Source organism: Aulostomus chinensis, chromosome 13 (genome assembly GCF_037954235.1).
Source record: "Aulostomus chinensis isolate RoL2024-O1b breed Wild chromosome 13, RoL_Achi_v1.0, whole genome shotgun sequence".
NCBI classification, from domain to species: Eukaryota; Metazoa; Chordata; class Actinopteri; order Syngnathiformes; family Aulostomidae; genus Aulostomus; species Aulostomus chinensis.
Window position 1 is genome coordinate 9,409,728 of NC_141332.1, and position 23,216 is coordinate 9,432,943.

At 42.3% G+C, this 23,216-nt stretch overlaps 1 protein-coding gene across 6 annotated transcripts in view; it reads right to left on the reverse strand.

Annotated features, from left to right (window-relative positions):
* Positions 1-23,216, reverse strand: part of tenm2a (teneurin transmembrane protein 2a) — a 227,807-nt gene that overhangs the window by 127,351 nt on the left and 77,240 nt on the right. For 5 of the 6 annotated variants that reach the window (XM_086223073.1, XM_086223071.1, XM_086223069.1 and 2 more), the window contains exon 3: positions 15,257-15,550. In XM_086223073.1, the coding sequence (XP_086079199.1) occupies positions 15,257-15,550 (294 nt within the window). Of the gene's footprint in view, positions 1-2,229; positions 2,281-15,256; positions 15,551-23,216 lie in introns of all 6 variants that reach the window. The other variant, XM_086223072.1, reaches the window with a different exon arrangement.

Sequence of the window (23,216 nt, forward strand, 5' to 3'; positions counted from 1 at the left end):
TTCTTCATGAAGGTTACCCTCCACTGTAATTGTGTATATCATAATACAGTGAATATGTTCTTTGTCAAGAAAGTCATGAAAATTTACTTGCCGAACACCACAACGACAGTGTACACAAAATAATATATTTCTGATGTCTTTCCACCAACATGAGTGTAATGAAAAAGAGGGAAATTAACGTGAGTAATGCAGCCGTCAAAACTTTGCTTCATATAATTTACCCAGCCAGAGTGAAGTCTGGGAATTTAAATATACTTTCAGCAATTTCCATCAATAAGGTCCCATTCAATGCCTCTGTTAATGGTGTATGTGTATGATGTCATTTTATTGTTTTATGATTTTATTTACGACACTGAGTCTAGTCCTGCAGTTCCTTGTGGTTTCACTATCTGAACATACAACTTTACAACATACACACTGCAGGAAGTCCATACATTAATCCTTAGAATAATGTGTTTTATAATGAGTGACTGTCTCGATTCACATTGAATCTTCAACTCAGCACTACATGGTCTTCATGGTCTTTTAATGCCTGGGAAATACACTTATTGTCAATTGGTTTTAGAGCCAGACAAGATAGATGCCCTTGTCTCTACTCTGGGTGTATTACAGAGCTCCAGACAGCTGACCGCTTATTAGATTAGCTTTAATAACTGATGTTGGTGGGGAACAAACTATCTCAAAAGTCATCAAATAAACTTTAATACCAAACAATCTTTGCCTGCTTTAATATAAGCGAACGCACAGTGGATAGAAGCATATCCATGGCACTAAAAATGATGGACAATGAGCATACAGTGCTTCCTCAAAAACAGCCTTGTTCCTTCAAAATCACTATATAGTCTAGCCTTCTCCACTTGGCTGGCTGCTATGTAAAGTGTGACAAGTAGTGCCACAATTCAGTAGGCTATACCAGTCCTGTGTCTATTTGAATATCAAACCCCTCTGAGATATTTTACATCAGCCAAAATCTATTGAGGGCCCTGACTTATGCCTCAAAATAATGCTTTTAGTTGCAATCATAAAGGAGCTAGCACAACTTTGTCCATCCATCCATCCATCCATCCATTGTCTAAACTGCTTATCTGTTAAGGGTTGCGGTGGGGGGGGGGGGGGGGGCTAACCCAGTGAGTGAGGATCGAAACCCTTTGGTTGCTAGATGGCCACTCTACCTCTGAGCCATGGCGCCCCTAGCATAACTTTTTACTTCCGTGTTTAAGGTGAGTCTTATTAACTGGAGTAGTGAAGAATGTTTCAATTGCATGAGATGCTAATTGTTCCAGTGTACAGGCATTTTGTTAGCAAAACACAGGAATTTTTCATCTTTAGTTGTTAAATCTAGGTACAGGCCCTAGAAACTCCATTCGGCATAATAACCCATAACTTCTTAACTCCACATCTCAGAAAGACAGTCTTACTTCCTGTCTGTTCACACAAACATTGTGACCTTAAGTGTTGGCGCTGAGATGATATGATGTCTATAGAAAACAAACAAACACAAATTGCACAAACCTTCCGGTGTGAAAAATACCCATTTCTTCCTAACCTACATGTTTTTTCTACATTCATTACATTCTCTTCCTAACCCCTCCGATGGTACTAATGAAAACAGATGAAAACTCTACAGACAAATAACATAAACATCAACACTAATTCACACTCATTGAGACAAACATTCTCAGAGACTTGAGTAAATAAGCCTGAGTTATAACGGCTGGGGGGGCAAGCACCCATTGGGAAATTTTCTCTGATCAAGTGCAAAGAGATTAACTGGTTGGATGTGTGCTAATGAACAGGAGATCATAAGAATAGGAGCTCATAAATGTAGATGAGGTGTGTGAGAGGGAGTTTCATCTTGTATCAGATTAATCACACGAGTTATGTAAAGAATTATTTTACCATCCTTTCCCCCCACCAACATCCTCACAACTTCTCACATCTGAAGGAAATACATTGCTGTATTGAAGGTATGAGAATACTGCAACTTTTACAGCAACACGAGCAATCATACTATCAAGGAGAGTCCATTTTTGTTTATATTCAGAAATAATTTTGGACTTTCTCAGCTGGAGCCCAGTCAGAAGTTGTTACATTGTGTGCAACAGCCTCTTTCATACAAATATATCAACTAAGAGAGAAAACACACAGACAAAGAGCCACAACAGCACATTAAACACAATCACAAACAGAAAGGGGCTAAGTGTTCTAACAAAAGCTGCAGTCACTTACTGATCACATAGTCCCCAAATGGATCTTCATCCTCCTCATCATCTAGGTACGCTGGAGAAAAAGGAATTGAGGAAAGAAAGGCAAAGAAACAACAAACAAAGATTATCACAAATCAAGGAAAAAAAAACACAAACCAAAAGAAAAGTGAAACTAGACACATAAAAATAAAGCACCAAAAAAAAGTTAGGGTTGGAAACAAACAGAACTTTTGCCCTGTCCTCAGACACATCCTCCTCTCAATCAGACACCTCCAGCCTTCATTAGCAAGCAAAGCGCTGATCATTAAACTACAAATAGTTTCAACAGCATTGCAGAGGAAAATATGATTCCTCATAATTGGCCAGCGAAATCTCAATTTGCTCTCTCTCCTGCTATCTCTCTCCCTCATCCTCCCTTTCTCTGGTAGGTCTGAAGATGGCGAGGAGAGGTCATTACGGTGCTCGAAATTCCCTATTAGGAAGTCAGCAAGTCTGATGCCAATGACTTTTAACTATGCCTGTGACTTTATTTTAACCATGGATCCTCTGTGACACCAGGCAGGCCCTCACTGCAGATACAGTCACTACAGCAGCATGATCGCACCACCATTACCCTCAATAAATCAGTTTATTACAAACAGCTTTAGATTCACCGTCTCACAAATTCATTCTAAATCCTCTTTCTTCTTTCCTCGTCAGTACCTTTGTTCCCTTTAATGAGCAAGCGTCCATCTGGAGGGATATTAGTATTGCTCCTTATGTATCTGTAGTCCCTTTCACACATTTATTGCAGACCTCAATGTATCCTGCATTAGGTTGAGGAGCTATGAGTCACAAAAGTCCAAGTTGGGTCCATCTCAACTCGTGTAAAAAGAGCAGGTAATGTTCTGGAGAATTCTCAAGCAATACAAATATCTGAGGGAGAAGAACAGCCAATCACACAAAGACACCGGCATAAGTGCCCGTAAGTGCCGACATAGAAGTTGTAAGATGAACTCAAGTACTGCAAAAGGCTTCATTGTTTATGATTGAATTAAAAACTGGCTACATTCCATTCCATTATGTCTCTGAGCAGATAGTGCTGTACAAAATTATAATAACACATGTAGTGACATCAACTGTACATCACGATCTTCATCACTCAGGTCCTGTAATGGCTCATTTTCACTGACAATTCACAATGTGACTAGTTGAAATGCTGATCTGCAACTCTCTGAGATGCCACTGCAACTTTCCTGATTGTACTTATTATGAATCTTTGGTGTAAACTGGCATCAAGCGGAATGAGTAGCAATTCTTGGGGTTAGCTCCAGGTGTAGCCTAAACAAATGCGTCTTTGTTGTAAACCTACAAGATTGCAAACATCTTCGACATCGACATATCCTGTCCCAGGGCAGCACGGTGGTGCAGTGGTCAGCACTGTCGCCTCACAGCAAGAAGGTTCTGGGTTCGAGCCCCAGCTCGGACACGAGATCTGTCTGTGTGGAGTCTCCATGTTCTCCCTGTGCCTGTGTGGGTTCTCTCTGGTACTCCAGCTTCCTCCCACAGTCCAAAGACATCAAGAGGGGACGAGGCTGATTGATACTCTAAATTGACCGTAGGTGTGGCTGTGAGTGTGAATGATTGTCTGTCTCTATGTGTTGGCCTTGCGATGGACTGGTGACCTGTCCAGGGTGAACCCCGCCTCTCACCCGTAAGCTGCTAAGATAGGCTCCAGCCCCCCCCCCCCCCCCGCGACCCTTGACAGGATAAGCGGAAGAAAATGGAAGGATGGATGAATATCTTGTCTCCAGTATTTACCAAGGTATGCCCTTGCCTAGAACATTTCCTAGAACACAGAGTAAGTGAGAAAATGTCTGACATTGTGTGCTACATGTATCAAAGCCTGGGCCTGATTTCCTCAACTGACTCGGAGTTCAGATGAAAAAATGGCTTCTTCATGTACCTGCCTGACTGCAAGTGTGTGCATTATCATCTTCTGTGAAATCACAGGTGCCATGCCTTTATTGAGTCATGAATACACAACACAAGTCTATGTTTCGTATGCCAAATAGACCAGTGTGATCCCGACTGCAGGGCATTTCCAAACCCTATACTTGACCCAAAGACAGACACGTACAGATACAAGCAGCAGTGGGCTGGTGTTCATCACTGGTTCCCTCATCGCAGCACACATAGCTCTCACTGCATGTACAAAAAGTCCTTGAACTAGTTGGTGAGGTATAGAGACACACGCGTGCATGCACACACGCACGCGCACAAGCACACACACACACACACACACACACGCACACGCGTGTGTATTTGTGAAAGCGGGCTGTCAGTGCTGCTCTTACACACCATTCATCACAAGCTACTAATTCTGTTAGACCATTGTCGAGCCGTTCGCACCCCACGTAGCTCTCTGAAAACTCAATCAGAGTCTAATGCCCCCAACCTTCCTAACACACACTCTCAGTTTCACATTTGCAGAGACCCTGAGGGGACAGCGCTGGTCCTGAGGGACCCCATCAGTCCAACTCCATGAGTGGGGCTGGAATTTGATAGACAGGAGCTGCATGGACTGTGTTACTGGTGTTGAGATGGCTGCAGTGGAAATCTGGCCAAGGCTCCAGGAGAACTCAGAGGAAAGAAAAGCAATAATTGTGTGACATGATTATAGTCTGTGTTCCAAAGAGTTCCAAATGAAAACGATCATAATTAAGCATTATCTTAATCCACCTTGATTACAACAAAATCCTTCCAGCACCCTACTTCTTAATATTATCTAATGTAACATCAGCCGCCTTGAATGTGGTTGATTTTGGGTTTATATTCCTTTAGAACACAAAGAAGAACAAAGAGGACAGTGTGGGTGCAGGCACTCTGCCACCTGCACTAGAAGATTTGATTTGTTAATCATGATTCACTTTGCCCAATTTTAGTTTTTAGGAAGTGTAATCATAGATAAAGGGAGAAAAACAACAAAACACGTGACTGCAGATGTTTTAATGGTACAGCTTGAAAGAAAGGGTGGAAGCAGAAGAAACGATGGAAGAGTCAATGAGGGGAACAAGGCAATTGAGCATACCCAGATGAGGGGGTGGGGGTGGGGGGTTAGAGAGAAAGGCCAGACTAAATTTAGCGCCACCTTTTCTTTTCCTAATTATGAGATTAATACATCCTGTCACACATGTCACAATACTACACCGTGATTTATTATCTAGCAGACCAGATGGGGAGATTGAGCAGGGGAGGGGAGGGGGGGGGGTGTCTGAGGGCAGCTAGTCAGCATGCTTGTATGATTGGGCTGGACGTTGGTGGCTGAACGAGTGAACAGCCGCGGCGTGTCTGTGTTTAGCCAGCTGACAGGGGTTAAGCTGATGCGGTGGCGGCTGCCACTCCCCAAAAATGTCTTCCCACCCCAGCTGCCATTCCAATTTTGGGAAATTCACAATGTGAATAACTGTGGCTTTAATTTACAAGCGTAGAACTCTGATTGCAAGTAAATGCAGCAAGAAATGATGCTCCCCTAGGTTCTAACCCTCCAATAGAGCTAATTAGCAGAGTCTCAGTGAGAAGTTGAGAGGAAGGGAGAGACATGTGGTGTTGAAGTTACAAAAAAAGAGTTTATTTCCGTAAAGTAAGAAACAAACAGCCTTACCACATTGTTCAAGCAGCTTTCTGTGCAGGCTCTCCTTGTCTCGGCCACACACAGCGTCTGCTGGTGGTTTTTTCCTGCTGTGTGTTGGGTTGTCAACTTTCACAAGTACAGATGCAGAATGGCTGCAGATGGTAAGTGGTGGGGTTGTTTTGTTGAGGCACATTTTCTTCAGTCATATTAATTTGTGTTTGATTGTGTGAGGGATTGTATCTCAGTAACCGCTGCTTACGAATGTCTCTTGTCTGCTGCAACAGAGACGGTTCAGTCTGGAGACAAACGTCTATCCAGATCACTCATGCAAGTATAACACACAAGTCACGCAGGTTCATGATCACGACGATCGGCACACAATGCAGTAGCAGTTCATTCAAAGCTTATTGCCTTTTACCAAGCCACTTCAAACCTCTTTCACACCTAAAGCTCCGTTCAGTTCAAGGGGGCTCTTGCATTTCTCATTTGGTCCCACTTGCTTTTACTGCGTTCTCTGTCAAACACGACAAATAACGAGATCAAAAATCACACAGACAAGCTCTAAGCTGCTGGCATCTCACCTGTTTATCTCCTAAACCCATCAGGAGTATTTCAGTTGCACAGTCCTATAAAACATATGTAAGTATTACCTCAACCAAGTAGTTCATGTTTTTAATGGCATTTGTCTGTTTGTCTTGACCAGTTCTCATGGCCAAGGATGAATCCCATCATCTTAGGGGCAGATTAGTCATACTCCCACCTGGTGGCAACAAGAAAATACAAGATTTGTTTCTTCCTTTTGCGTTCTGATGTACTCCCCCTGGTGGTTCAACCAGAACCCGTCCAGGTCAGCCAGAAGCTCCCAGCCTGCAAGCAGTAGGTCGGTCAGCCACTCCCCCTGCTCAGCAGCAGCCATGTCCAGTCCCCTCTCCAGCTGAGCTGCAACCACCTTCGGATGGGTTCTGTTCTGGCATCGGGGGTCCTGGCTGGCACCATTCCTGCTTCGGCATTGGGTGATGCGGTACCCAGCTCTGCAGTGGAGGTCAGGGCGTGATGGATGACATGAGGACGCTGATCCTCAGGGCCCCCAAGCTCTAGTGTGTCAGAGCTTGTTGTTCCTTGTCTCCAGCCCAGTGGTGAGCAGTCTACCAGTCCACCACCAGGGGTCTTGGCTGGTGCCACTCCTGTTCCAGTGCCAAGGGTCCTAGCGAGAATAACTCCTGTCCTGGCAGGCGCCAGTCCTGTTCCTGCGATGAGGGTCTTGGAAGGCGTCACTCCTGTCTTGGCAGACGCCAGTCCTGTTCCGGCGCTGAGGGTCCTGATGGGTGCCACTGCTGTTCTGGTGCAAAGGGTCCTGGCGGACACCACTGCTTCTCTGTCGTCGAGGGTCCTGGCAGGTGCTGCTCTTAATCCCTGTACCCAGCCACCCTCCTACCCAGCTCCTGATCCCTTTGCCCCGCCCATGGCGTGCCCGGCTCCTGGGTAGTCCGGCCCACCTCTGTCCCAGGACTCAGTTTCATTAACGGCAGTACCCTAAGACTCTCCGTGCTCTTCTGCCCAGCCTCCAGGCTATCCTCCACAGTCTCTGTGCCCCTCTGCTTGGCCCTCCTGCTTCACAATTTCTGGTTGAGATTGTTTTTTTGGTGTTCTTTTGCTGTCCTGCCCTGTCCCTCCTCCAGACCCCCACCTCCCTCCCAAGTTTGTCTTCATGTTGTCTCTCGTGTCTGTTCTGTTTTGTACTCTGATTGCCTGCCATCTGTGTTTGGGTCCCACTTCCCCCAATAACCATGACACGCTCCTTATACTCGTGCAATTGCATTACGTGTCTTTTCCCTCCCAGTGTTATCGTCAAATAAAAGGAACCATTGTTTGATAAAAGACTTTTTGATGACAAAATAAGGTTTAACAATCCTCTTATGACACCCTATGCTCTTGCTCCTGTCTTGCCAGTGTGTTTTAAAACATCCACCCATCTCTCCTTCTTCACCTCCCCTCTCCCTCCGCACTGTCTCACAACGTGGTAATACATGATAAAATGAACATGTGACTCATAAGGCAATGTTTTTTTCAGTTCACCTGCTATATTTGTCTAATTTGCCTTCACACCTCAAACAAACAGCGCTAGGATTCACTTAGGCAACCCAGAAAAACACAGCAGGGTTCATTGAAAGTGAACAGAAGAGCTCAGGTGTGAAAACGACCTCCGCAAAAATTACAAACTTCAACAAAATGAAAAATAGTCAAAACAAAGAACAAACAGCGTGACAAAAAAGTATGATTCTGAAAGTCCAATCAAGTAAATATAAGAGTGACAAAAAGGAAAAACAGAATAAATTAACTAACAGTTGACACATTAGGATGGAGCAGATGACAAATAGTGAGAAACAACAGGAGGACTGGAGGTAAACCTGACAGTACATGAAGGGAGAGCTAGAAAATAGTGAATAACACAATTCTGACACAGAATCCAAACCAAATCTTAAAAGCATTTTCCTATTCATATACAATACGGCATGTGTGCTTGGAAAGGCTCCACCTCATAAATATTTCTTTCGATCTGCCTCTGCTGATGGAAACTAGTGTTGACATTGAATAACATTCTGTCTGTTTCCTTAACAGGCCTCTATTGAACGAGAGGCATATGGAAGCTCACACACAAGCATGCGTACCACACTGGACGATGTACGGCCATAAAGTCTGCCCGGGCCTTCAGCTTTAAATCAATGTCAAAGCCTGATCTTATCCATCTAATGCATGTTTTAATCAGTCTCCCTCCTGATCAATGAAGTTTGAATGTGGCCATCAGGCGTTGCTGTGGGAATTTACAAGCCCTCCTCGTCCTGGTGTTTCCAGACGGACGTTTTATGGGGCAGTGCACAGTGTGACAGTAAATCTCTTCCTCCACTTTGCCAAAATGAAATCTCCCGATGCTGCTCTGTTTGCCCATATTTGTTTGTCTCACTCTGTTGCTTGCGCAACCTCAACTTGTATTGGCTCAGCCAAGTCAACATTCTAGTCTCTTTATTTTAATAGTGTCTGGAAGGAGCAATAAAAGCGGAGTGTCTTGATTCAATACTCAACAATAAAGCTGAATGTAGGGAAACTTTGAAATCTCTCAATTGCATTAGAAAACCAATTGAAAGGGCTTTATATACTTGCCGGTAATTGAAATTTAAGAGTAAATGAAGAAAAACAAATGAAAAAATAATCACAGGGTTTCGGTTCAGTGCCTGATTTCAAACTTTTAGAGATCTGTAGGAAACAACCAAATTTCTAAATGAAGCACATTCAGGAGCCACTATGCAGTAGTTGAAAAATGTAATTCACAGGCTGACTTTTACAGTCCTTGAAAACAAATCTATATATCTATGTACAGTAGGTTCACGTGAATATCAATGATGAACTCAAATTAAAAGTGATTTTTCACCCAAAATTGTATTTTGCATTTCAAATACTCAGAAATAGGTATCGAGCTCAGTTATTTTTCCACTCCTGCATTATTTATTTGTGGCTCAAGAATGCAGAAAGAAATACATTTAGCTTAAGCAAATAGAGCCCCATAGCCACCGACTACTATCAACAATCAAACTGTCCTAAAACTGTTCGTTATATCAATGTGTAAAATGAAAAACAAGATACGTCCATTTTTAATGTACAGTTATCCACTTTGATTTAAGCCAAAAATAAACAAATCATTTGTTTTCCCGTGCTCTACCATTTTCTGTAACTACCAGGGTGGTGCTATGGCATAACTGCCACAAAACTAAATTAGTTCTTCATTGGCCTGCAACCGTCCTCAAAGTTTGGTAAAAATGAATATGACAGAATGAATGAATATATGTTAGCGTCTGCATTTGTCCGATTGTAAATACAAAAACCCACTAACCTACGAAATACTACAATAAAAATAATAATATCCTGCTTAACATAATCTTGCTGAACGTGGTATGGAAAATTGTATTATATATAAATGGTATATTCAGCAACAGTGAATCATATTTTGCAGTATGTTTCTATCTTTTTATACATCTTACACGACTAATACAGGCATACACACTTGACCAGTTATCACAACTCCAAACAAAATCAATACATCATTTCTACGTACACACACATATCGCTGTGCCAAAAGTTCTCTAAACCAATTACTTTGGTTTCACTTGTTTACATTAGGTGTATATAGTGCTAATTGTGTTGAGACTAGCAAGGCACCAGGCACCTTGACTGACGACTCCTATCTATCCAAAGGATCACACTCTTTAATTTGTTATCGACTCTCTTTTGTTTTGTTTGTTTTCCAGACTTTTCACCTCCTCTAGAATCAAACATTCAAAAATAGCACGCCTATCGGGCCATCTGAAATATGAGGAGAAAGTCTTCATCACCAAGAGGCAACAAGTGCTCTACTCTTAGAGGACACAAAGGCAAAAAACAACAACAACAACAACAACAACAACAACAAAATCAACCAAGAGGCCAAAAGAACTGCACAAGAATGATGCTATGTCCTGATCTTCCTGCAGGTTTTGGACCATTAATGTGAGACACTACATGCAGGTTAAAATGGTCTCACCATGGAACTTCCCCTGATGACTACCTGGATGAGACAATTCTAGAGTGAAATCAACCATTAGTCAGTGGACTCCCATTTTGAAGCCCCAAGTTTGGCTTTTATGATCGTCACTGCTACGGGAAAGGGTGACCGTCTCCCGATCAGCCAGTCAATGAAGCCACACCTATTAGTGTGCATAGTTCAGCTTTATATTATTCAAGAAAACAAGTTAGTAAAAACAAACAAAGCCCCCCAAAAAACCCAACAACATCAGAAACAAATCCAACCATCATCATGATAGAGGAAAGTTATTACAGAGACCAAAAACTTTTTGTTGCAGGCTGTATACATTTCTGGGGCAAATTTGATTATTTTAACAGAATACTCCGCGTGAACTGCAGCAAATAAAAAAAAAATGAAATCTCCATGTTTTTAGGAATAAAATAAATCAGGATTCAGGACAAAAATAAGGCACCTTTTAAACATTTACGGTATAGGTAGGAAGAAACAGGACAAGTTTGGTGTCTGGAAGGTCTACTGGAGATTTCAAGAGACCAAAGTCACTCAAAGATAAGGTTTTCTAATACGACTGATGAATAATAAAACTAACTGTTGTCAAATAAAATTCCCGCTGTTGTATTGCATCTTGTAATGACACATGCACTCATTTGCATAAATGTCCATAGAAAAAGAAATCTGAAGTAAACACTGTACACACCTACCTGTGTATATTAGGGATTTTCTGTCCCCTCGTCTGAAAGAAGTATGGAAGCAAAATATTCCAAATCTTTTTTTGGAGCCTAAGATGTGCTGCCTTAAAAAAAGATGTTACTGCTGCCATACACGATCAGATCAGTGCTTCATGCTGAAAAGCATCAGCAGATTTGTCGGATTTGTCCTTGCAAATAAATTTACCCAAAAGATAAACACATGAGGCGTGAAGTTGCCTCTTTTCTCCTGACTTTGTTTTTATAAAAGACACAATGCAGCATTTGTGTATTTTGGAATTTTTGTATAAATTATTCATGACAGAAATTGAGTAACAGGGAGATAAGATACAAGGTCCAGCAATGATTCTACAGCCAGTTGTCCTTTGCGTGTGCGTACACACACACACACACACACACACACACACACACACACACACACACACACACACACACACACACACACACACACACATAATACTTTCCCTGATATCTGTCACCGTTTCTCAGATTTTTCTATTTTGGTAGTGAAATCTAAAATAAGGCGCGCGCGTGCGCACACACACACACACACACACACACACACACACACACACACACACACACACACACACACACACACACATTGATCCATCCATCCATATACTCTTGCCCTGAAGGGGAACCCTAGACCCTAAAAGTGGCACCTGTCAGTCACGCCGGCGTGCTGTACTGACAGGTGTATAACGAGGGATGCTGAGATGAACAGCGTGAGCAAAGAGAAGACAGAAGAAGCTTGAAAGATGAAAAGGAGAAGTGGGAGAGGCAGTAGATGAAGAAGAGGAGGAGGAGGAGTAGAAGCAAATGGAGGTGAGACTGAGGAAGCTTGTTAGAGATGCAGCAAGATGAGAGTGGTGATGCTTGCCGCTTGGTGTTTTAGCACATCACTATCTTTTTGATTTGTTAGCAAGTGTTTATGATGTTGTTTCTCTGTCTGGCTCTGTCAATCTCTATTATTAGACTCTCAGATCCTCCCCCTGCTGTTTTGACACTCCCGTTGTTCATGTTTCACACTTCTACCCACATGTGCAAGGTTTGGGCGCTCTCATACCTGTAGACAGAAAAGATAACGCAACACAAATGCACTTCATGCACCAACAGTTCTCGTGGCACACACACTGGTTAAGTCTACTGGGAGTGAAATCCTTGGGGTGCTTTAAGATGTGCCATCAGTGTAAGATGTACTATTTGGAGGACAGTTCAGCAGTGAAGGGTAAAATTTTCTTTTTCAGAGATGTAGCAAATGAATCATCTCACACACACACACACACACACACACACACACACACACACACACACACACACACACACACACACACCTGGTCATTTTATCAGGCTGCTTCACTGCCTCTGATCTCTTCACAAGAGCTGAGACAGCAATACTGGAGCCTGATCTAACTCTGTGGTCTGTGAGACCTGAGACAAGCCTAAAGGTGTGAGCTCAATAGTCCACTTCAATATGTCTATAGAGCTTTGAAGTTGAAAATGTAAATTTAATGATTTTAAGCCTTCTGTATAATCATCAGTGTGAGTTTGACCAACAGACCCCGCAACAGAAACTGTTTCTTTAGTGAGACAGGGAGACAAACTCCAGATCTTCCCAAAAATCAACATGCAGTGACATCATGCTGAACGCAAATGATTATCACCATATAGTGCTGCTGGATTAAGAGGCTTATTTTACAAGGTTTGGAAATGCGCTCTCTGCCTGAGACAGAAAGAGCGAGAGCGGCTGATATCTGCAGCAGCAAGATTAGCTTGGTAATTAACCACAAAGCAATTATCGGGTGGTGGGATGAGAGACGCTTCTCAGGCAAGGTGGTTTTTTTTTTTACATGTTTAGTAGGTGTTGAGTAGTTTGATCAATCTACACAAGTCTCTGATTTCGAGGCCCTCAGTCCAAAAGAGGTTGTTCCGTGTCTGATACCAGCAGCTGCTGAAACATTCAATTAATTAGGCTGTTACTTTTCCTTCCATCCACATTTCATTAACCTCTACTGACACCTCGGCAAGACTCGTGTGAAGGTTTACGACTGCATCAGGAACAACAAGGAAATTGGACATTTGCAATAAACAAAAGTTGCTAGAAGAAGATTTCCTGTGGGAACCTCAGAAACCCACACAGACTCAAGGAAAGCATGCACTTGACTTCATCTTGGATAAGCAAAATACATTTGGTTTGATAAATCTTGACAAGGGGTCTTCAACGTTTTCCAGGTCAAGGACCCCCTAACTGATGGAGACATGGAGCCGGGATTGTGTTTGAATGGCAATATCTTGCAAAAATGATTGCACAAGGATCCATGGGTGAATAAATGTCATTTTTATGTTTTGTTTTTAACAAAGCTATCTTCTTTTTAAATAATGCAGCACGCATCATTGCGTCTGGGATCCTCCCATGCAGTCAGCTTGGGACTGAACAGGCTCTTGGCCAATTAGGGGAACCTGAAAGAGCCAGCGTGTAACATGTGGCCTTGTGACTGGCACAGCAGCAATAGAGGCAGGTCCTCCTCTTGGTGTACAGGAGGCTTGGAGGGACAGGTCTAGGCTCGAGCTGTACTGTGAGTGAACTGGTGCCCAGCTTGACAGAGCTCCTGTGCATTACAGAATGTGTGGGTATAGGATTCATGTTTATATGTCTTTAAAGACATTGACATTTTTGTAAAAACAATTGGGGGATTTTTTTAAATATAAAAAATTATCAACCAACATCTTCGCAATCCCCTGCTGTACTTACATGGACGACCAAAGGGTCACGGACCCCCCTGTTGAAGAAATGTGTTTTGGAATTTTTTTTAATTGACAGGCCAGTGGAATCTGAGCAGATATGTGGTATAAGAGGGTAGGGTTGGAGCGCTTTAGCTAAGTGCTATTGATGAAAATAAGGATGGCTCCCAAGGGAGTATTGAACCATTGCTCTTCACATCAAAAAGAGCAGAAACAGATGCAATCGATGAATCCAGCTCCCCACAATTCATATGTCTGTCTCATATGTCTGTGTTCACAACTATATACTTGGGATTACCTTCAGACAAGGGGCAACACCTGTAGCTCGTAAGTGATGAGTTAAGAGATACTTTTGACAGTAAAATGGGTCTTCAGGATTCTCAAACATTTTTAAGTGAAGTGTATCCCATCTACTTTCATGGATGGCCCCAGCAAAACCTACGGCTAGGTCAGCGCAGTGGTCATTGATGCTTGCTCTGTCTGTCATTGGGCTGGGAGCCCTGGAGCAAATGGTTTTGAACATTTCTGCTGCTCCCATGGCCATGGGGTGAGTTTGTGTCAACCATTTTCACAAATCTGAGCACGTTAGGCAGCATTTTGGGTGCTTAAGGGCCTTACTTTTTTCTGACCCAGGCAGAATTGGATATAATCTAATGGATGCACATCCCCAGAAGGCCTTGTCCTGCCTCTTTGGGTTTGAACCGGTCAGGGAGGGAAGAGTACAATAGTCCTTTGGAATGCAGGCTATAAACAGTAGTTTATTTTTGTAGGATTTTGATGGGATTATTCAGTTGGCTTTTTTGATTAGACAGACAGGCAGAACTCCCCCTGCATACTCCTTGGAGCACATGTAGCCAGTTTGGGAATCATGGGTCAAAAGAACTTCCAAAATGGGCTCTTTCTTACATCATCAACAATGACTGAAATAACCCTACTGCTGCTCTGTGGAAGAAATCTCTACACTGCGCCATAACACTATCCCGAGGATGTTAAATGATGAAACTTGCGAATAGTGATTCACGGTGAGCAGCAGTGGAGATGGTAGCCTGGAGAGCCTCACAGCCATCTTCAGGAACTCCTTGGGAGTGATGACACTCTAAACTTCTATTTTGCGCTGTCTTATACGCAACAAAGAACCCAAACATGAGACAGAAATAAGTGCATCCTCATGTTGATTTGTACAACGTGCTTTTTCATGTCTTTCCACAAGGAGACAAGCAAACACTTTCTGGATTTGATCAGGTACAGAAAATCTAACATGATGTAACTAAGTTTTTGTTCTATCCCATAATGCTTATCACACAGTGGGGGAGCGTCCTGTTATCCCTCTCTTACACGTATTTCTCACAAGCTCTTCTAACTTTCATACACATCCCATTTCCATCACACTCCCTGTAGACCTCTGTCCTACCTGACTCATCGTCAGACTTGTTGTCATTCTCTGAGTCGGTGAGGGTGAGGGCTGAGTTCTCATGACTGGACACTCCTGAGCTTCGGCGGGACTTTACTCTTCCTCGTCCAGCCCACAGCTGAATGGCTCGCTCTGGAGACAGTGTGCCCTCGGGATCTGAGTCAGCATCGGAGCCAGCGCTGAGGGAGTAGCCCCTCTGAAGGAGGCCCAGGTCGGGACAGTAGGGAACTGCAGCAGGATGCGGAGTGGGAGTTGGCTCACATACTCCCAGCTCGGCCAGGGTGAAGTTTCCCCCTGTGAGGGAGACAAAATAGTTACACAGGTGGACTGTAGGGTTCTAGAGAGTAAAAAGCAGTCAGTGGAGACACACAAACAAATTCCCACAGAAGATTGCACACATACACACGAGCACACACACACACACACACACACACACACACACACACACACACACACGCACACATCAACATCTAGCAAACAAATCACACACATAGAAGCATACTAATTATGAAACTATGGAGGAGGATGCTGAAAATTGAGCTTTGTTGAGGCACGCAGGAGGGGGAGAGATGACACAGCATGAATCAGGCACAAACTACAAACTAGCTGCTGGAAGAATATGTAGTGGCCTGCAGGCCCACAAAGACTGCCTCCCTCCCTTTACTCCTCTTCATTTGCATTCATGAAATGTTGATGTAAGATCAAAGATCCGTTCACTTGAGGCCTCTCAGACTGTAGTAGAGCTGCTTTGCTGCCTTCTGGGTCTGATCATCTCTCCACCTTGTTGCCATCACACGCTGGACCCCAGGCTCACTGAATAAACTGCAGTCTGCTGCAGTACTGGCCGTGTTGCTGAACACTCTCCCCCTAAGACAAACCGACTCGTCATGTCCAAAATAAATATATAAAATTATCCAAATTAAAGCACATCAAAGGAGATCAATAAACAGAGCTGCAGCCCAATTAAATCCAAGCTGAGGAAAAAGCAATTAAGGAAAAAGGCATGCTCAACCAATTTATTCTCTATACTAATTAAAAGAGTATTGTGGATGCAATCGCTCACCATCAGCTGTTGGGGTAAAGGGATTGGGGGGGAAAAACAGTTGTGATTCACTTCATTAGCGGTTTGTGAGGGAGGGGAACGGAAGAGGCTAGCGAAGAGGGGTTGTCATCACGGTGGCATACTGTATGAATCAGTGCACCGAGAATCACACAGCTGTGTGACTGGGTCAACTGTGACTCATCAGGCGCAATCAGACTGAGAGGAATTAAACAGATGAGAATCGTCTGCTGGTTCTTCACGGATCCTCTTTACCGTCTTGTGAAACTTGTGCTGAAAGGGAGTGGGGAGGGGGGCTAAAAGGAAACTTACTCAGAGAATTGTGACATACTGTACTTTAACTCAGAAAAACAGATGGGCCACACAACAGAGCAACAGCAAACAAACAACTCCACAAGTGGATTTAGCTACCTAGCTACAGCTTGCCAAGTAACTACTGAAGCACAGCAACACATGAGGGAATATTACCATTCCTTGTCCTCTTTGTCTCCTTGACTTTTCTGCCCACTTTTCATAAAGAATGACAAAAGGTACGTTCTTTATCAAATATAATACATATGGTGATAATTTACACTACTAATTTGCACTACAACACTACGGTATCTACGACCTAGTCATCAAACTCATACCTGAGATGAAGTATCGTAGGAGGACAGGAGAGAACTCCAGGAGGCCTGAGAGAGCAGAGCAGATGGATTCTTTAACATCAGTCAACAAATGATCTTGAACTAGAAAATTATCTACTCCCCACTCACAATTAGGATTTCTCTTTATAGACTACCCAATTCTACTACAATGACAATAATTAGACCACAAACACATCCTCTAATCTAAACAAACACTACAAAATGAAAGTGTGTGTTAGTGTCCACGCGCTGTGCGTGTGTGTGCGCTACGCCTGCCAGACGTATCTACTGTTACGTCCCACAGGCCGCCACTCAGTACAATTAACATCCCATAACCAGCAATTACACATGAAACATCCAATCACTCCTTATCACCATCAGCAGTAGACACAGTCCAGTGCCATGACAATCTACATGGACTCAAAGAAAGATGGATTGGCACAGGGGGCTGAAGCAGACGTGAAAATCTATCACAGTTATGCCATAAATAGAAAACCGATCGCATGTTTGTTACATGATATTATGACAGATGTGTCTGAAAATGCCACACTGCATTCTAATCAGATCAATGCCTTTTTCTGCGTACCACACTGCCTCTGTCACTTATAATGTACACCATTTCTAGCCTTGTGTGGCGCCTCGGGCTGCACACATCTGTTCTTGTGCTGATATTCCTGTTTGTCTATCAAATGATCTGTGCATTCATTTGTGGGTTTTCCTTGTGTGTGTGTGTGTGTGTATAGACCTATGAATGAGACTCAACTAAAGGGCATTAACAGCATGATCTAGAAGATATCCTCGCTGATAAAGTGCAAAAGAGCAGGGGTTAGAAAGGAAGGAAGGAAGAAAAACAAAGGAGGAAGACATAAATGAGACTGCGAGAGAGAGAGAGAGAGAGAGAGAGCGAGAGAGCGAGAGAGAGAGAGAGAGAGAGAGAGAGAGAGAAATAGGGTCACTGGGTAACCAGGATGCAATCTCTTAGGTATTTAATCGTATGTTACATAGACATGATTGTTTTATGTAGAAACATTTATTGAAAACAGGGCTGTATGAAAGGTCCAGTGTGTTGAATTCATAAATTCTGGATCAATGTAGGAATGAGACAGAAATAAGATGGCACTGTTGAACATACAGTGCCCTTGTTACAAAGTCAATGGTTGTTCAAATTTCTGTTGTAAGATTTGTCCTGCGGAATAGAATATGTCAGTAAATACCAGGCTTAAGGAGTTCCAAGTGTTTATGTGTCTTAAAAGCCAACAATCACAAATAATTGGCTAAATGAGACAACAAAGGTTGCTTCAGAAATTAAAGGTCATCATTTCTACAATGAAAGAAATGCAAAGCTAGCAGTGATGATGCTGAACTCGTACTCTGTGGTTTAGTTCATTTATAGCATAACATCAGCTTTACTCCTCAAAAATCCCATGAAACAAAATGTTGAGTCTCAATAACTTCTTGTTTTTCTTTGTTTTCAATATTTGCCTTGCTTGTTTGTAGTTTACTGCTTGAAACTTATTCACACTGTTCCAAATGCTTGCAGAGAATGTTTAGTTCTTTTTTTTCTTCAGTCCCCTTAATTTGCAGCTGAATACACGATCTGCTGATCATGTTGAAGACAATACAGAGGAGCAACAAAGCATCAAGGGAAAGGACCGGCCCAGAAAACACAAACTGATGGAGATTTAAACTGTGTCTAAATTTGGGAAAATGTAGGATTGTACACGAATGAGTCTGCAGGCTATCATAGCTTCTCTTTCACATTTGCACGCTGGTTCTTTAAATGGAAAAAGTAATATTCTGAAAATATCGAGGAGAGAAACAGATTGATCAAAACTAAACTAAGTAAACGTGCGTTTAAGTGTGACAACAAGCTTTTTTGCTCACTAGGAGCATTCGTGTCCTGCATGTCCCGAGATTGATGATCATTTGGAGTCTTCATGCACCACCTGTTGTGTGTGAGGACGGAAACATGGACGAGAAAGAGGCATCTCAGAGGAGGTATGTGATAGTTTGAGCGGGAATGGCGTTTGCAGTGATCCGTTAAAACAAATGTGCTTCCTTTGATAAAATTCATCATGGATGTGTGTGGGAGCAAATGTGTGCTACGCGGTGAGTGTGTGTGTGTCAGTATGTGTGTGTGTGTTTAGGAGTGTGATTGTTTGTGAGTAGACAGCTTTGTGGAATAAAGGGGCCTATCATTAAAAAATCATTTGTGCTTGTTAGCAGTTTGACAGGCAAAGTATAGGCAGCCACAGTTCTATGCTGCTTGATGTTCTTTCACCCTACTGCGTAATTCTGTAAAGAAGGTAAAGCTGGCAGAAACTGTGGGCTTTAATGCCTGTAATTATGTTGCTTTTTCCATCTTCCAGTAGTTTACAGTGCAGGCCACCCTGATACATGCAATTTTGAGCTTTGGAGGGAGCGCCGGTTTAGGATGATTTGTCCCCAACTAGTGAACTGATTTGCTCCCAGGTGTAGGGTGCATCCAAATCAGGAGGCAAATATACTGTGCACTGAAGGTTCCGCAACAAGCCTCTAAAATAACTAAAATTACCGTTAATAACAGTAAAAGCCTTTTTTTTTCTTTGTCAGAACTTTGGGAAATGCTTGAAGTTGTGGCTAATAGCAGCCAAAATGTGTCATTTCTTAATATTTGCCATTTTCATTTGCATTCAATTCAGAATTCATCTGCACTTCACTTTAGTTTCCCTGAAGAAAATGAACTTCTCTTTAGTGTTTCCGTCTTTGTGAATTATGGCGCAATAAAATATACATGTGCATCCTTTGCCAATATTAGAGAGCTTAAGTGAAGAAATTTATCAGCAGACACAGTAAAAAGAGACAAGAAAGACGGTGAAAATGACAAAGTTAGGACCTAACTTTCCGGGGTCACATAGTCACATATGCTCTCATCAACAGGAGCTGCTCGGTCACTGTCCTGCTACTTGCCCAGACGAAATGCATTTATAAATCACTGAGCTGCTCAGAACTCGATTAAAAATAAAGGGCAGAGAAGGAGAGCTGGATTAAAAGGATGTGCAGACATGTTTAATTAGTCAATAACATTTTGGAATAGTGAGCTTTACTGTCTCAGATTCCTTTAAATGTGCAAAATGACACAATTAACTAAAATGCTTGCATAAACAATATGTAACACTGTGAGATCGAGCTGTATCGTTTGTATCTGTAAACCTGTGTGACATTCCATTCAAAAACAAGAATGACACCTGCCCTTCATGGACGCACTGTAAAGAATCAGAATCTGTAACATCATTTCTAAAGACACCAGAAAAAAACAAACAACTATGCAGTTACATTTATGTTTATCTGACAACAGATGGTAACCCCCCCCCCACACACACACACACACACATATACACCTCTCAAATTCATGGTCACTATTCCTCCTCGATCAGACAGTTGTCTATCCCTGCCCACGCTTATGTAAATGGATCCTTCCAAAGTGTTCCCCTCTTTGTTCAGATAGTAATGAAATAACAAAAAAAAGATAATTATGCAGAGAGGCATGTAGATCCTGGTCAGAACTGACAGGAAAAAAAAAATACGAATTCATGAATTTTGACAGATACTGTCCACACATTCACTTCAGTAAAAAAAAAAAGAAGAAAAAAAAAGATCCAGTTTATTTTACAGACTTATCCCAGACTATAATGTATAAGAAATGCATCAGCGAGGAGACAGGCAGAGAAGAAAAGCAGAGAGTAGGGCCTCAGTAATGTTGGTGTGACGGATTTACCGGAAACACCAATCACAGAAAGTCACAGTCTTTTAGCTTTGACTTGAGGGTTAAAGGTCAGTGTTAGGTGTGAAAAAGTGAGTGTTGTTTGCTATTATTGTTCTTAATCATCCCCTCCTTCACTCACACACACACACACACACACACACACACACACAAACACACACACACAAACTTGAGGGTTTATTTGATTTACTGACAAATGAAAAAAAATTGAACAACATTTTGTTTGTTTTGTTTTGTATCCTTTCTGTTTCATCAGGAGGTCACAGGAACTCATGTATCAAATATGATTGATTCAAAGCTAATAGCTAATATAAAGCTTATAGTTAGGGCTGGCCCTTAGATATGCTGCTATAGGCTGAGACTGCCAGGGGATCTCCATGGTGCACTGGGCTTCTCTCTCCTCCACTCTCTCCTCTTATATTCATATGTGTTACTAACTCATCTTCTTCTCTGGAGCCCTCGTGCTTCCCCACTTCCCAGTTCCCTGACTGATGCTGCCGCCGTAGGAGGCTGCAGACCTGAAGAGGCCCAAGCTACCACCCTTAGCATCACCTGTTTGCGTCCACATCTCTCCATTAGTCTCTTCCCTTTCTCTCTCTCTCTCTTTATCTCTGCCCCTAACTTTCCCTCTGTATATTTGTCTTCCTCCTTTATCTATCCCTGTCTCTACCCTGTTCTCTTGCTCTCTCTCCCCCCAACCGGTCAAAGCAGAAGGCCGTCCCCAATGAGCCTTGATCTTCTTGCCTCTTAAAAGGAAGGTTTTCATCGTCGCTGTTGCAGGCTGTGCTTGCTGATGGAGAATTGTTGGGTGTAAATTCATTGAAGGGGTGTAGTACTACACCTGCTCTACTTGTAAAGTGTCGTGAGATAACTTTTGTTGGGATTTAGCGCTATATAAATAAAACTGACTTGACTTGACTAAGTGGGACAGGGCTAGCTACCTAGTAGCAACCTACATGCTGAAAATGGCAGATCTTGATGAAGATCGGATCATGCAAGAAGGCAAGCCTGCTTTGTTTCTTTCGTGAATAGTTATACAGAACATTTGTTGGCACAAATACATAAAAGCCATTATAAGTGTTTCTTCTACTTCAGCAGAATGATCATGGTTTAGCGACTGAGCAGCAGTTTACCAATTGTGGGAAACAGTGTTTGTCCCCTGTTGACTGGTCATTAGTCTGGTTTGAGTCCCTGAAAACACCCACACCCACACAAAATCCTGATATTGCAGTGGAAAATACGAATAAAGGTATCGGCAATCAGGGTTTCTATGGTGATGAGGTAAGTCTTATTCAAAATTAGGTGCATGTTGCATGGGCATATGACTGAAGACTTGAGACAGATCTTGCTAATGAGATCAACATCCCTGGTAGATGTTATTTGGACACAGACACACACAGACACACACAGACACACACACACACGCACAATACTTATTTATCATCTACAAGTAAAACTCTTCAATTATACATGGTTGTACTGGCCCAGTATTCTCAAGCCCAGTATATAGGATGACTCTGCAGCTCCTGATTTATGTCGAATGTCACCATTTAGTGCTGAAACAGGAACTCATGTGCCCTATAAGGACAGAAAGTAATAGCCTGGAGGTCTGATGGTGGTGGTGGGTTACACATTCGACCTTCTCAAAGGGACCGCAGTTTGTATTCCGTCACACACCTGCAATCAATGTAATCTTAATTAATTAGCATCATTAACAAAGGATTAATTTTGGATTAGATTAATGGGAGTTATGTAGAAGAGATGGATATGAATTATCACCAAACTGTGCTCTAGTGAATGTTGCATCATTTGGCTCAGTTTATTCTTATCGCTCCAATCAATTGTAGCATGCAGATTGGTGTTGTTGTATGCATCTCCTATCAGCAAAATATCACCACTAAACAGCACACGCAAACAAGTAGCACTGGATTCTGTCATTTCTATGTAGTGTATAGTATCAGTATGGACTGAACACACACACACACACACACACACACACACACACACACACACACACACACACACACACATATATATATAACTGCTAACTTGCTTATTTTACAATTTAATAATATACTATTAAATTGCTTAATCATTAGCATCTTAATAATAATACTAATAATATGGCAGGTTGCTTAGCTATGCAGATGATTTCCAGTTCTATCCACAAATGACTATGGTCTTACTGACCTGCTATTTCTGTCACTCTGTGAGGAAGTACACCTAAACGCAAGCATATTCCTAAAACTAAACAAAGACTTATATTATTGTTTACTGAATCAAAGAAGGAAGGCTGCCACTCACATACCCTGAGTCCAGGGCTCTAGGAACTAACAACCATGGAAGAATTTTGTGTAAACATAGATTGAGGATATGAATTTCAGTGGTCACCGCAACAAAGTTGTGACAAATTCCTCTTTCCGACATCCCAGAAGCACAGTGAAAATGAGAAGCCTCTGGTTCAAGGGAGACTTGGAAAAGCTCCTTCAAGCTTTTATTTCTTGCAAGTTT